A 15,232-nucleotide genomic window follows, 5' to 3' on the forward strand; every position below is an offset into this window, starting at 1 on the left:
CGGCCCCTGGAGGATGAAAACCAAACTCCTAATGGTCATTAGTAGCAATTATGTTCTGTAACATGCACACCCCTCTCTGCTTTTGCTGCGTCGGCTGCTTAGACGCATGTGGATCCGATGTAGATGCAAGGGGATCCTGAACGCAGCTCCGGAGCCTTTCGGGATACACTTTCATACGCAGAGGCTGACCACGGCTCCAATTTGATGATGGACAGATTTAGTTTCCTGTCTGATTGCTTGCTGCGATTGAGATTAAGTTGCTATTTTATGTACACATTATTTAGTGTGTGTGTGTTTATGTGTGTGTGTTTCCTCTATTTGAAAGCATTGTGTCAATAGCTGCATGAATTAAAACATGGCTCTACTCTCCTCCGCTCTAAAAGCATCATTAACACAGCACTCTGACTTTACCGTAATTGTGGCGTTGTCAAAGGCATCTTGAGGTCTCTACATGAAGCTACAATGTGTCCATCCCAGCATGCAGCAGCACCGCCCAATTAGCTAACTCAGCTCCTTTGCTTCAGGATTCGGGAGACTTGCGATTTTTATGCTAAACCACCAAGATCAAACGGCCTCTGCCCTAATCCCCGGAGTCGAACCTGGGGAGTGTGATCCTTATCGACAAACGCAGAGCCGGTGCAGAGTAGGATCCCATTACGTATGCACAGACACACTTCTGACATGCTTTTTTTCCCTCCACGCCGGTGATGCAACAAAGGCAGGAATCCCGCTCCTGTTTTTGCATTGTAAATGTTTGCACACATATTGTGTGCATAGATCCCGCTCAAGACACCTGATCCGAATTTGGTCTTGATCTGATGCGGTATTTGTTGTAGTAATACATCGCACTGAGGAATCTGCTCAGTTAAATCCCTCCATCCTTTTTTCATTCTCTGGGTAACGTGGATATATGATCTATTTATGAATCCCCTTAGATCATTTCTAAGGAGCTCCGGGAGATGAAAAACTGGATAATACATGAAATAGTATGGATATTATGACTATTGTTGAGCTAAACTGACATAAATAAAAACAACATGACCCATTGTCTTTATCAGGTGTGTGTGTGTGTGTGTGTGTGTGAGAGCAGAAGCAGCAGCAGATGCTTTAAGGACTAGTGATATAGGATTCAGCTGTGTTTTTTTATGATGCCTGCATTTTAGAACAGAAAAACAATATCATATATATTATAAATATTTGTATTATCTTAGCAACATTTCACATTCACAAAAGTAAATTCTAGTGCTGTCAGTTAAACGCGTTATTAACGGCGTTAACGCAAACCCATTTTAACGGCGTCAATTTTCTTAGCGCGAGATTAACGTTCTTTTTGGCCTAGCTTTGTAGTTTTTTTCACATGCTGTCACAACAACTAGTAACGTTAGAAAAACTACAACACCACACCGGATCTAGCTAGACCGGAAACAAAACAACAGGCACGCCGCACACACTGGTTTGGGCTTGGAGCCGGCCAAAGAGTAGCAGGCTAATGTTACGTTCTGAGTGGATGGCGAGCGCGAGACGCCGAAATGGATGCCAATAAGATTCTGAATGGAAAGTTTACTTTTAAAACGTTGTCGAGGGGGACAGTAGTTTCACGCACACACAGCCTGTACTCCACGGAGAAAGCAGCCACACTGGAACTGCTGCAAAGTGCAAACGCTGTCTCATTAACCGGTGATCACTGGACGTCAGTGAGTAATCAAAATTATTTACATAGGAGTTACTGCACATTGACTTTGTCCACCCCCTTTTCTGCCCAGGAGAATTGTTACATTCCTTATTAGAAAAAGGTAAAGGTTACAAATGTCCTGCTGTGGCATCTGATTTTGGACCATTTTGTTTGTATTGTATAAGCAAAGTGTAAGTGTTACACCTTAGTTAGGTTAGGTAGGCCTACTTGGAGGAATTGTGCAATAATGACAGATTCACACATTTTTCTTTTGTTTACAGTAAATAAATACTAAACAATTACAAATCTTAAAGTCAAGTTCATAAAGTAACTTTTTTTGCATTCATTTGATTCCCAATCAAGATACACTGGTAAGAATTGCTTTCCATTGTCAATATGTACTTAAAAACAGTTAGGAAATGCAAAATACTAAAATTGTATTCATGGGTTAAAACATGCGATTAACCACGATTACCTATAGAAATTTGCCGATTAATCGCAATTAAAAAATGTATCGTTTGACAGCCCTAGTAAATTCCCTAACAGAAAACATCTAAAGTTTTTATGAATGAAATGCAACAATATATACAAACTATTCAGCACTCTACAAACCCTAAAACCTTAAAGATTCTGTCTTTTCTTAATTGCATGAACTTTTGAAATTTCTGTTATATTTTTTTCTTTTCTCTTTTTCTCATAATGTATTTACACCTTAAGCCCTGGTACCCCTGGTATGTATGCACTTTTGCCATTGTACTTGTCTTGCAATAAAGAATAAAAAAAAAAAAAAAAAGAGAAAAGCCCACACACACACACACGCACGCATGCACGCACACACAAACAGCACTCAGCTGTGAATAGGAAGGCCATTGTCAGAAAACTAATAAAGAGGCATCGTGTTGATGCGGTGCAGTAATTACACATCCCAGGATATCAGCACTGTTTACAAAAAAAACACCGGGCATCAACAAAGAAGAAAAGGTCATCAAGGCAGATATGACATTAGCATTTTGACTGCACACTCATTGTGCGGACACATGGGTGCACACGCACACACACACACACACACACACACACACACACACACACACACACACACACACACACACACACACACACACAAATAAACCGACACACAGGTACACCAGACACACCGAAAAGATAATGTCATGTTTTCTTATCTGGCCACTCAATGAGACACAGACAATGTGTGTGTTTGTGTTTGCATGTGCATCTGTGTTCGTGTGCCGCGTGTTCCTGTGTGCACAGACAGACACTGATAAACATTCCGTATCTTGGCAAGTGGTGAACCAAGCGGGCGCCGGCCGTAAACACTGGGAGTGCCGCACAGATTGAGATGGAGGAAAATGAGGACCTGTGTGACTGCTTCCATCCAGATGGAGGCTACAATGGTTTTGGGGTAGGCCCAGGTCGTTTCCCCCCGGTGACAAACCATTGAAAGATCTGTGGAGCTATTAAAATATTGCTGCCTCACCACAGCTGCTCCTTGTCTTCATCAGCTAACAGCAGCGACGCGGCGGCGTCATGACGCAGAAAAAAAAACAAACACAGAAAGTAACATAAAAGGGCACCGTGCCATTTGGCAGTGTTCCCTTTTCTTAGAGGCGAGGAGAGTCATCTCGGGAGACTCGGAGGGGATTCCCCCCCTCCGAGGCACAGCACTCCTCGTTTTTTGTGAAATTTAAAGTATCTTTGCGCTTCTTGTTCTCACTGCTTAGTACTGAAAGAGAATTCCCTTAAAGGATAATATTGTTGACAATGTTGTATTTTTGGATTTTCAGTTCAATGCATTACTTAACTAGCGTTCTTAATCGCACCAGTGAAGAGCAAATCAAGCTTTTATTTTGACCTTAACTGTCATTCAGCACAATTTTTTTATTGTATATTAAGACAAAACATACTTCCCCATAACAACATTAATTAATGCTTGTTAACATGCAGGTTAACTGGTGAACTAGAAATTCTAAATTGCCTGTAGGTGTGAATGTGAGTGTGAATGTGTGCTGAGCCCTGTGATAGATTGGCAGCCTTTGAAGGTGTACCCCGCCTCATGCCCAGTGCATGCTGGGATAGGTGCCAGCCTCCTGTGACCCCGAGCAGGATAAGCTTATGGATAGCTCTGATTATGACAAAGTTGTTCATGTGTTTACATGTAATTATTACATTGATTTATAGAATTTAAAGTTTAAGCGAAATCATACCTGACAGTAAAAGTTGTAGACTACATATTTGCACTGATGTATCTATTTAGTGGGTTGAATGAATAAGAGTAGTATGTTGAGGAATGGAAAGGGTATGGGTGGACTTAAGTTATCTTGTTTTAATTCTGTACATTTGTACCAAATGTTCTATATAAAGATGTATTGAATGTAATCTTACTTTCACTTTCCTACAAAAAGTCTACACAATAACAACTGTCTCAATAAAAAAAACATTCTGAGAAAAAAAAGTTTAAGTGAAATTCTAATTCTTTTTTCTTGCACACACTGTATATTCTCTGTGACTTGACTCGTGTACTTATTTGGTCAAAACTGTAACTTCCGAAGAAGAGGAATTTAAAGTTGTACAGTATATATTCTTCTGTGGTGGCAGAAAAAAGTGCAATAGTGTTCTCCAGTGGTTGTGGATTTTGGTTTCTGACTGGCAGTCTCAGTACTGTAATTTGATTGATGCAAATTCTGTGTAAAAATAATTTCTAATCACTTTGCTGTAATCCCAAGTGCCACACATACAGTTAAACAGCTCGTCGGCTGACATGGTTAGCCATTGCTTGGTCCCATGTGTACTCTGAGCACTCTGTATGTTACTGCGTGTAATACTTTGATCACTGAATAACATGCAGAGTGCTGAGGTTACAGGACAACTCATCATTGTGTTTGGTCAAAAGAAACAGCTAACACTAGCTAAGCCCCATCCACTGCATAATGTGGGATGAACACAACACTAATGCAACTAAAACCTGCGTACTTATGTACTTACACTTGCTATTTTAAGTACATAGTGCATTGACACTGAAGTGTGGCCACATGCAGTGCACTACGAGTACCCAGATGCTGTACTCAAAGCGGTCAAAATGTTGAGTTTGGAACGCTGGACACTACTCGCACCCAGCGGTCGCCATCTTTGCTACGGAGCAGAAGCTACGGGACCAGCAACGTATTTCCCAACTAGTGAACGCGGCGGCGAGGAAGCTGCGGCGGTTATTATTGAAAGGACGAAACACAAACAATTTTTTTTTTTTTGATAAGTACCACTATACTGCTGTCAGTGAGAAAACAAGCCAGGTGGACGACAATAGGTGGCAGTAATGCTCCGCCTGGCTGCAATTTATCATTAAACAGAAGGGGTATTTTCTGGTCAGTGCATATCAGCCATGCGCAATTTCAGACAACACAACCCTATTTAAATGTACGCACTACACAAGTGAGTAAATTGGGTACACAGTGTACTACATGTAAGCATGTGTTCATATAACTTGATCCAAAAGTACCATCTGGTGGAAATCAGTGCTAATGTTTGCAAGCTAGGCTTCCACTTTGCATAGGCAAGCTAGTTTGTTACTTTTCTGATTTGACCCTATTTTGAAAAACTGAAAAATATGCATCATAGTTTTTTTACACAATAAGTGCAATCCAAACTTTAGTTCAACTTCCTTGTTCGTAATTCTTAATATAAGCAGTACACAGGGGTTAATTGTGTATGAGGTTGTCAGCGCGTCATAAGCAATCAACCTCCACCGCCCTACCACATTCAAACACTTTGATAACTTAACTAAATGTTCACTCTCCTCCAACGTTACACCAGTCCGGTCCTTCATCAAACTCATCTGCGATGATGTTACACTAATTGGATGTTCTATTATTCATAATAGCAGAAGTTTTTCTTGGATCTCTGCCTTTCATTAAAAACACAATAGAGGAGACTGGGTGTTAGCAAAGATTTGTTAATATTTCATCAGATAGACGGTGCATGTCCAATCCACAAGCACAACAACAGTCAGTTGCGGCTAGGCCAGAGGTAATTAGCCAGACTTCGATAACAGACGGCCTCTACCCTCTAAAAGCTTTTCACATGTTTCTGGCATTCTCTATTCACTGTCCCTCAACACCTCATTTCGTTGCCATCGAGAGAGATGGAGCAGCTGAGAGAGGCGACGTTACATGCAGTGTTCCTCTTTGTGCATGCGGTGCTGGCAGACAAAGGGCATACACCCAGGAATCTTTGAGAACAATTTTAACATCCAGCATGCTCGGCCCTGATTCCCATTAAGCATTTATGATTCATCTGGATTTTATATTATAACGTTGTGAATTTTTCATGCATCTACTCCCCCCTTCACTTCCCATCCCTTTTTTCTGATCCGACAGAAGAAAAAAAAGAAGAATTAATCAAACATTGGAGGACGAAAGAATAGAAAAAAACATCCAAAGTGTCACTTTCACACACAAACAAAGAAGCGTGTGTTTCCATCATCACCACCTGCTTGTTACATCCAGGGTGTTTTTTTTATTATTATCTTCACGTCAGTTCGTTTCTACGGTTCAGGCTAGATGTATCACATGCACCTTGGAGACACAAACAGCAGGAAGAGGCATTATTAGAGGGATACAGGTGTCTTCACAGGTAGAGTGGAAGTAAGGTTGGAGAATAAAGTATGGGGGGTGGTGTGTGCTGCCCTTTTACGTTTCCACCTCTCCTCCTGTGGCTATTATTTCAGCTATCTTTTTGTTCTTTCTGCAGAAGGGATCATTAAACCGAAATAATTCATTTGTGAGAAAGGTCAAAGCCACAGTCTGTTGGCACCCTGATACCAGAGTTAGGAGCGTTTGCAGGAAGAGAAGTGTGTGTGTGTGTGTGTGTGTGTGTGTGTGTGTGTGTGTGTGCGTGTGTGTGTGTGTGTGTGTTTTTATTGTCACGTCAGTGATTGAGGTGAGCCACCTCCTGCCTTCCACTCAGCAGGGATAATAATCATCATCTTTAATACCTGTTATAGGTGAAGACACCGATCTTCAAGTAAATGTCACCTCCACTGTTTACTGAGGCCGCTTTGTTGTTATTATGTTCTATGAGGCGCGTGAGAAAGGAGCTAGGAAAGGAGTGAGGAGGGAAAGTAAAGAGGCGGAGGAAGAGCGTTAAGGACTGTCATCTTTTAAGTGCCAGAAATAGGCACTCACCCTGCAGATCCAAAAGTCCCTCCCCATTGTCTCTGCTGCTCCAGCCCACGTGTGCTCCCAGCTAACTGTGAAGCAAAAATGCACATCCAGTTGCACAATAGCAACATCCATTCTTAACAAGATTACTCCGGCAGTCCCAGTTTGGCTGATGGGACGTGTATGGGAGCAGAGGCGCAGGGATAAGCCGCCTGCAGCCGCCTGCAGCATTTCACATACGCTGGGCTCTATCCATAGGAGAGGAGCTGCCTGGGGAATGGAGCCAAACATTGAGCCCACAAGAGCACACTGGCACAGGGAGCAGGGATCTTTAGCTCCTGCCGCTGCTGCTGCTGCTGCCGTAGCTTATGCCCACAACTACTATGTCAGAGGCAAGGGCCAATTAGCAGGTTTCAGATAATCATAATCTTTTGATTTGAATAATCAGATTTGAATAATTGTAACCTCATTTACTGCTACTGATGCTTGGCCAATGTTTTGACTGGAAAACACAGCACAGATTCATAAGTAAGCAGAATGTCCAACGTCACGCTCTCTAATGCTGCCTTAATTTAGTCGCCTTTTGCCGCCTGTTTTCAATGCACACGGGCCGGCGATTTGTTTAACAAATCACCAATCATTTAAATGTCAGCGCAAGAAAAAGGCCAAGTGGCTTAAGCCTATTAAATTGCAAATGTATCTCTTGATGCTTTGAAAATGATATAATTCAAACAAAGCCAAATCCCCTATTTTGAAAAGAAACCAGACTAATTTAGCCAAAGCGGCACACGAGCCAAGTGTTTGAGGTGAACCACTTTAATTCCTATAAATTAGTTAGAGCAAAGTTCAAGGCCGAGTGCCAGATGATTTAGCCTGCTAAGCGCTCCACCTCCGCACAGCCATCCCAGGCCAAGCCCGGTGAGCCAGGGAAGTGTGAGGGAGGCAGAAGGAGAGGAGAGGGGAGGGAGAGGGATTGTTGGACTTAATTAGAAGAGAGGGCTTTTCTGGATTTCCAGTGGAAGAGTTTGACACCGTTGACTGACAAACACTGACATGGGAGACAGCTAAGCGCGGCGACGCAGTCCAAGGTGAACCCTAAAGGGGCCATTTGCTACGAATTAGCACTGCTGTAGAAGCTGAGGAAAGTGGCCCCCGCGTGAGCTACTCACCGTACAACATGGATTTAATCACGCTGAGCCACAGATGTGAGTGATAGCAGCAAGCTTGTTATTTTGCTCAGGGACTCTGAAGCCATGTGAATGGATGTGCTTTCCTGTTAAATTATAATTGCAGCTGATGCATGTACACAAGAGAGCTACCAGGGATCGCGGACGAGACGCGTCATGTGCCTCCTTACGATACACTGAACTGAAACATGATTTCAGCTCCCTTATGGCAACGCGGTATGTGAGTTAATGCACAACAGTCGCCCGGCACATGTGAGAGGAGAGACAGGGCACTGTGAGCTGTGTATGCTCCATGGTTATCTGTGTGGGTGTGTTTAGAAAGACATCACGAGGGACACAGAATCAGTGATGATTCAAAAATGACACATCACGCCATTGGTACAATATTATAAACATACTCTACAGCACTTTCAGTAACACTTTGTTTGAAGGGGTGTGCATAACACTGACATGACACCTTCACAACCATGACATGACCCATGGCATGAACATGAAGCAGTCTTTATGATAGTTTATGACTGTTGTCTATAAGTGTCATTTGGTAAATTATGACACTTTTAATGCAAAGTTAGCATTCTTTGAGATGTGTTATGACAACTTGACATTAAGCGAGACAATATAACCTGTCATAAATATGTCATAGCAGGCCTAATTATCAATCTTCAAGAAATCATTACATTGGCTGTCATGAGACCATTATACTTGTGACATGAATATTTTTCCTTGACCTCAAGTAAAGAGAAACAATTTAGACTTCGTCGTAAAGATGTCATAAAGTTTGATTAGAATTGAGACTTGTTGTATATATGTCATAAAGTTTCATTACACTTTCAAAAACGGTGTCATGAATTATTACCTTGACCACAAGTAAAGCAATAAGATGAATGACACCTAATGACAACAGTCATAAACATTCACAAAGACTTTGTGTTCATGAGAAGTGTTCATGAGATGGTTCTGACAGTCATGTCAGTCATATGCACACCCCTTTGAATAAAGTGTTACCGCACTTTCTATTAAATGAGCACTGGCAGGCTAGTAAAACGACTCGGCAATAGCATTTAAGATACAGGCAATGGCGATACGTTTGCTTCAAAAGTAATAATGCCAGTGAGGACGAGGTCAACAGTAAATTGGAAATACCACAGAATTCAGACTGCAATGTCTTCTCAAAACACATAGAGAGCAGTTTAGAGAGAAATCTTTCATGAATATGTCTCCGCTGACACCCCAGCAAATGTTTGCAATGATACAACGGCTATGAAGCTTCATCGCCATGTATTTGCTGGTGCACATATAACCCTCATGTCTAAATATACTCCATCCAAGCCTTTGTCTGCTCATCTCATTTTAGTCCTCCCGAACACTCCCGAATGGACTACTGTACGACACACACATGCACACACACATACACAGCTTGTTAATGGGAACCAGGATGACGACACAAAGCCATAGACAACCTGTCAAGCTTTTCGAGGGCAGCACTAATGTGATCCCACAGCTCTATCAGAGCCACCGCTGGGCCCAGTGTTTTATTACAGACCGGGAGGGACAGACAGTGGGAGAGATTGGAAAGGAAGAGGGAGACTGTGACCATGGCCCATTGATATAATGGCCCTGCCGGCATTAGTGATATACTGTACAGGTGAGCCTCGGGGAAAGAGAGGAGCGCCGTCACAGAGCAGGCAAAGGAGGTAGAAGCAGAGGACAGAGGGATGTTAGCATGTTTTTTTTCTACTAAATTACACAAGAGGAGGGGATGGAGATCTAAGGGCTGAGAGACAGAGGAGCTGCTGCTAGACTGCAGCTCAATACGGGTCTTTGTGGTGCTGCCTGGAGAGAGATTACAGAGCTGTATTCCAGGGGCTGTTGTGGGTGTGAGAACCCAAATGGAATGAAATGAAGTCCAACAAATATGGATTTAATGACAGCTTTTTTTGGATTCAATCCTCTCACTATGGCACTGGGACCTTTGTCTAATTTGGGCTATATTTCAGAATGCATTATATCCGAGCCAATGCTTATAATTCATGTGTCGTAATGGCTATCAATCACTGGCAATAATTCGGCTAATATTCTCGTTAACTCCCACTCCTCATCCATCAATCAAAGGCAGAGCCAGATATGCGTTCAATTGTTGGAGCCGGGGTAAATGCAGATTAAGGTGGGAGATCCTCGCCGATCAGAGGCCGCGTTGGCACGACTCGGTCAAGAAAACCGGGATGTTTGGCAGCTGCATTCAGGACTCAATCTCGCCTTAGCTTTGCCTCGCTGCTTCGCAATGCCAAAGCCAAACACTTGGAGAAATTCTAACAATGTCATTGTACCACACCACATCGGCCCTGGAGGCAAGCTTACTTGGGCTCAAGAGTCAGTCTCTCCATAATCACCCCGTCACAGAGAAGGAGAGAGGTGGGGGACAGAGATGGGGAGAGGTAATCCAGCCGAGCAGAAGTAGCTCGCATCAGTATTTATAGACATCTTGTTCTGGCAGTCCAAAGTGCAGAAAGCAACAAAAGCTACAAACAGTTCTGAATTGAATTCGGCGGAAAAAACATCCCGGATAAAGATGACAGACGAAAGAAAAGTTACTGCAATCTTAACTTGTATCGTGTTGAACAGATACACCATTCAGTAAATAAATCAATTAATAATAAAATATTAAGGGCACCGTTTTTTTTCCAAGGAACACTATGAATCCAAGCTGTGTTCTCTTGTCAGTTTCACCTGAAAGCACCTCGAAAGGGGAAGACAAGAAAGACTTGAACAAATATTTCAGACAAGTCACTACTTGAAAAAGGTCTTAAATTTTTAGGGCAATGCAAACATCACTTATATTACACAATATCTCCTCTGCTACAAGCTAAACACCCTGCGGACTTCCATTACACCTCCTATCTGATACTACTGTGGTCCTTCTTGTTGGGAATCCTGTCAAACAGCTTGTTTGGAAGAATGAAGCTTGTATTTCATTCCCACAGCACGCACACGCACACACATACACACACACACACACACACACACACACACACACACACACACACACACACACAAAGACAAAGGTATTTTTTTCCTTCCCAACATATCCGTTTCCTTTGCTGAATCAATAATCAAAGCCAATGTCAGTCCTTGCAATCTTGCAGTTCAACCTGAATTGATTAATACTAATGGCTGATTATCAATTCTCTTTGTGCGAAACACATATACGATGCTGTGGTGGATAAAAGCGTTGGACAATGGGATGAGGGATCAGTCAATTTACCACATCTGCGCTACTATTCAGCAGGCTGGAAGCCATCATTATCAATCCTAACACACCATATGCTAAATGATGGCTGGGAAGTAAAGGAGTCGAGAAAAGTTAACGCCGTTAGATATCCCGGCGCTAACTGCCATCAATCTGTCTCACACTACAAAGAAAAGAATTCAGATTTCTCTTTGGTGCAAACACAGCAATTTGTCCACTGTTTGTCTTTTTGTTCTAAGGCAACGTTTTGTCTTTAATGGCGTGGTGTAAATGAGCTGCTTCTTTGTTTGTTTGAATAATTGAAATGGCTTTGATCAAAGAAGGGAAGGGAAACATGGCTGAGATTGCATTAGGGTTCGGATAGGCCTCATGCCAGAGTGAAGAAAGGCTGTCAACAAGAGTACAACAACCTTATACACCAAAGAACTGCCATTTTATTTTAAAACCCAGGCTACACTTTCCCATCATGGCTGTGAAATGGTAAATCAAGAGCCGCTTTACCTAAAAGTACCCTCTGCTTGCCTTCCAGTGGCCTACATGAGAGTCTTTTCTCGTTGAAGTGATATCTCCCACTCGTCGTCAACAATGAGCAATCGCACGTCCCCAAGCTCAGTCCGAGTGTGAGCGATACGTTCGAGCCTATCTACCTTAACACTCCATTTGCGTACTTCTATTCCTAATGACGGGTTATTTCTGAACCGTCCCTGGCTCCTGATGAGTAATCCTAAAATCCCTTCCAACACCGTGTTCGTTTTAAGCTACAGCCGAGCAACAAGCTTTCACAGCTGTCTCCCCTGCTTCACTTTAACAGGTACTGCATGTCTGCTCCCCGACGCCAACGGGACTGACGGGGGCTGACGAACACGGCGCTCAGTGAATCACAATGTCAAGAAAAACGACGCGCTGGAGAAGAACAGCAAAAGGGAAGGGTGCTGTCACGCCTTGTGGCCATCCTTCTCACTCTCCCACACCTCCGCCTCCTCTAACCCCCCCTCCCCTGCCTTTTTTTATGCTAATCGTCTCCGCTGAGAGCGAACACCGAGAATGACACACCGTTAAAAATCGATGGCACAATCTCACTCTATCCCTCTCGCAAACGGCATCTCTCACTCTCCTTCCCCGGTGTCGGTGTGGTCGAGGGGAGCCTGGTCACCGACACAGGATTGGGGATGCATGTATAATTAAACCTCAGAGCGCACCGGCAATAAAAAACTATGGGATGGAAAGAATCCAATCTTTGGCCCCTGGACTTCCTTGATAATAGGCCCACAACCTCAGACACAGGCAGTCTCACACTCAGTGGAAGGAAATTGTGCAAAGTACACAGAGAGCCGTGTGACCCATTTGAATCACACCTCCCGCCCATTTGATTCATTTTTTAATTAAGCGTGAGAAACACAGAGAAAGGGGAAGAAAAGGGGACTGAGAGGGAGAGAGAGAGAGATTTATAGTCTTAAACCAATACAGTGCCATCTTGGTTTAACATAGGACTTATCTTAGCTCTGCCAGGCATAGTCATGAGCACTTAACCTTGCAGTGAACGCAACCCATCATCATCATCATCATCATCACCTCGCAAAAAGGCAAGCAGAGTTCTTCTTCATCCCCCCCTACCCAACCCCGCGCCCAATCCCTGCATGTCCTTCAACAGGGAGAGGCCTATATCTATGACAAACCTATTCTACGGTCACATTTGTTGCAAAGCCTTAACCGAGGCCTTGAGAGAAAGCATCCCTCACGACCGCTAACACACCTTGATTTTGTGCCACCAATCCTCTGTCGGCAGTGCGAAGAGCATTTCACCCTCGCAGGCACACAGCCTGGTGAGCTTGAAATTACGAATCTCTTATCCACGTTCGTCGTCATTAAGGGTTATATTTTTTTAAAGAAACACTTTCAGGTAAAACAGCCATCCATACTGAATATATCCAGTTGATATGTGAAAGCCTCGATACTCGGTATGTCACAGCTGAGATCTAACCTTTAAATTCCAGTCTCACGGATGGCCACTGTGGCCCCGGAGTGTGCGCTTGTTTGTTTCAGCATTCTGATGAGCAGCCATCGTGGAATCCAACAGAGGCTGCCTAATTGACTCGCGTGAAAAATTAATGCATCACTTAACAGCATTTCTGTGTTCGTACGGTATTTAGAAAACACAGGTGCAAATCCCACATGGTGCCGAATGGTTAATTGATGCAGCCATATGACAATGCTCGGGATAAAATAAGTAAAAAAAAACAAAAAACAAGAGGAAGTGAAGTTAAAAGTATTTACTTGGATCACAAGTGGCTTTATTTTTTCTTGTGCAACAGCAGCTTTTTGCGTCAGTGCTGTCAGCTCTGAGGGGGTTGAAAAAACATATATTGCAATGCACTACAACGGCAATATGTCATAAACAAGAAAGGCATACCCACCAATTATCAAATATTAGGCACCGCAACACTGTTTGCAAAAGCTATTACTGAACAAGATCAAATATGCTCGATGGCCTGCGTTCCCGTCCGTGCCAGAGTGGCTGGGTGATATTCTGGGGGAGGGAAGCAAGCGTTGGCTGCCAGGCTGACTCTCCCCAGGTGAGTCCCAGCAATGAGCTGTGAACAAGCTGCTTTGGCCGGGCTGGCCAGCAGCCTTCCCGTCCCTCCCCTGAAAACCTGCCTGACACTTCCACACAGGCCAGGGAGCAGGTGGCCCAGAGCCGCAGGATTAGCCTGCAGTTCTGTTCATTATAGAATGGAAAAACTAACCATAACTGAAAAAATAAATAAATAAATAAATAAAAACCTCTCTTATGTAATGCACAATTCCAATTTAATCAGGTCTTTACAGGAATAAATGGGTGTGGGTGGATATGGGGAATTAAAAAAAAAAAAAAAAAAAAAAAAACTTTCTTTCTCGTGCATGTGTATATTTTGTGTAGAAATAGCAAGTGTGTAAAAAAGAAGGGAAGAAACAATCTGTGACTGCTGCACAGTATCTCGGATTTCAAGGACATCCAACACAGCATAAAATGTTGCCACCATTATTTGATGAGAGTTTAATTATTTCCAAAAGCATTTTGTCAGCCCTCTTCCTCCCTGCCTCTACACATCCCTCTCTCTTGTCCCCATATCTCTGCTTCCCCCTTGACAACCAAAACCCTCCCGCTGCCCATGGGAAGGAAGAAAAAAAAATACGGAGGGAGCATTCAAATGGCCAAATTAATGTTTCCACACGATAAGCGAGCTTAATATAATGCTGACAATCACAGCACTCACCCTGCCAACTAGAATTGGATCAGGTCCAGAAAATTCTTCCAGCACAAACATTTGATTCCAAACCCATCCTCTCTTGGCGCGGCTCAGTAATCTTTGTCCTTCGCCAGGACTGCTCGCCACCGCTGCGGACCCACCAGTTTGTGTACTTTTGGACTGGCCTATGATAGGAGTCGTAGACACGCAGGGAACACAAGTAATCCACACCAGCAGCAAGGACATCCACAGATCCATCAGCATCTCCTCGGACCGCTTTGGCATCCTGTCGTCGTGTGTTTGTTTTCTTTGATTGTTTTACGAGTCTCTTCTCTCTCGGCCTCTCGTTTCCAGCGCCTCTGTCTTCAGATCAACAGCTCCTTCTTAGATAACAAGAAAAGGTTACTTGTGTCCTCTTTGAACGGCGGAGCTTGCATTCATGGTGTGATAAAGGTCACTTGCATGGCTTGGCATGCCTCCATAGCAGTTGGTGAGGGGGTGAGGAGCCCAGCACAGCATCCATTTGGCGTTATTCGGAGGGGGAGACCTAGAAGGGAGCAATCACAGTTGTTTGTTAGTTGTCTTTTTAGTCTTGGGAGGAGCTGTCAGGAGGAGGTGGGGAAGAAAGAGGGAGGCAGGGATAAGAGCGTAGAGACATTACAAACATTTGAACAAATCAGACAAGACAGACAGAATGAGAGAGGGAAGAACAACAACAAAAAACGGTT

The 15,232-nt window shown here is 43.4% G+C and overlaps 1 protein-coding gene across 1 annotated transcript in view; it reads right to left on the reverse strand.

Moving 5' to 3' along the window:
- The window catches only part of cdh8 (cadherin 8), a 112,829-nt gene extending 98,040 nt beyond the window's left edge, over positions 1-14,789 (reverse strand). Inside the window, exon 1 of the mRNA XM_028575718.1 lies at positions 14,532-14,789. Within this exon, the coding sequence (XP_028431519.1) occupies positions 14,532-14,789 (258 nt within the window). The remainder of the gene's footprint in view (positions 1-14,531) is intronic.
- Between the last annotated feature and the right edge of the window lie 443 nt (positions 14,790-15,232).

This window comes from Perca flavescens, chromosome 1 (genome assembly GCF_004354835.1).
Source record: "Perca flavescens isolate YP-PL-M2 chromosome 1, PFLA_1.0, whole genome shotgun sequence".
NCBI classification, from domain to species: domain Eukaryota; kingdom Metazoa; phylum Chordata; class Actinopteri; order Perciformes; family Percidae; genus Perca; species Perca flavescens.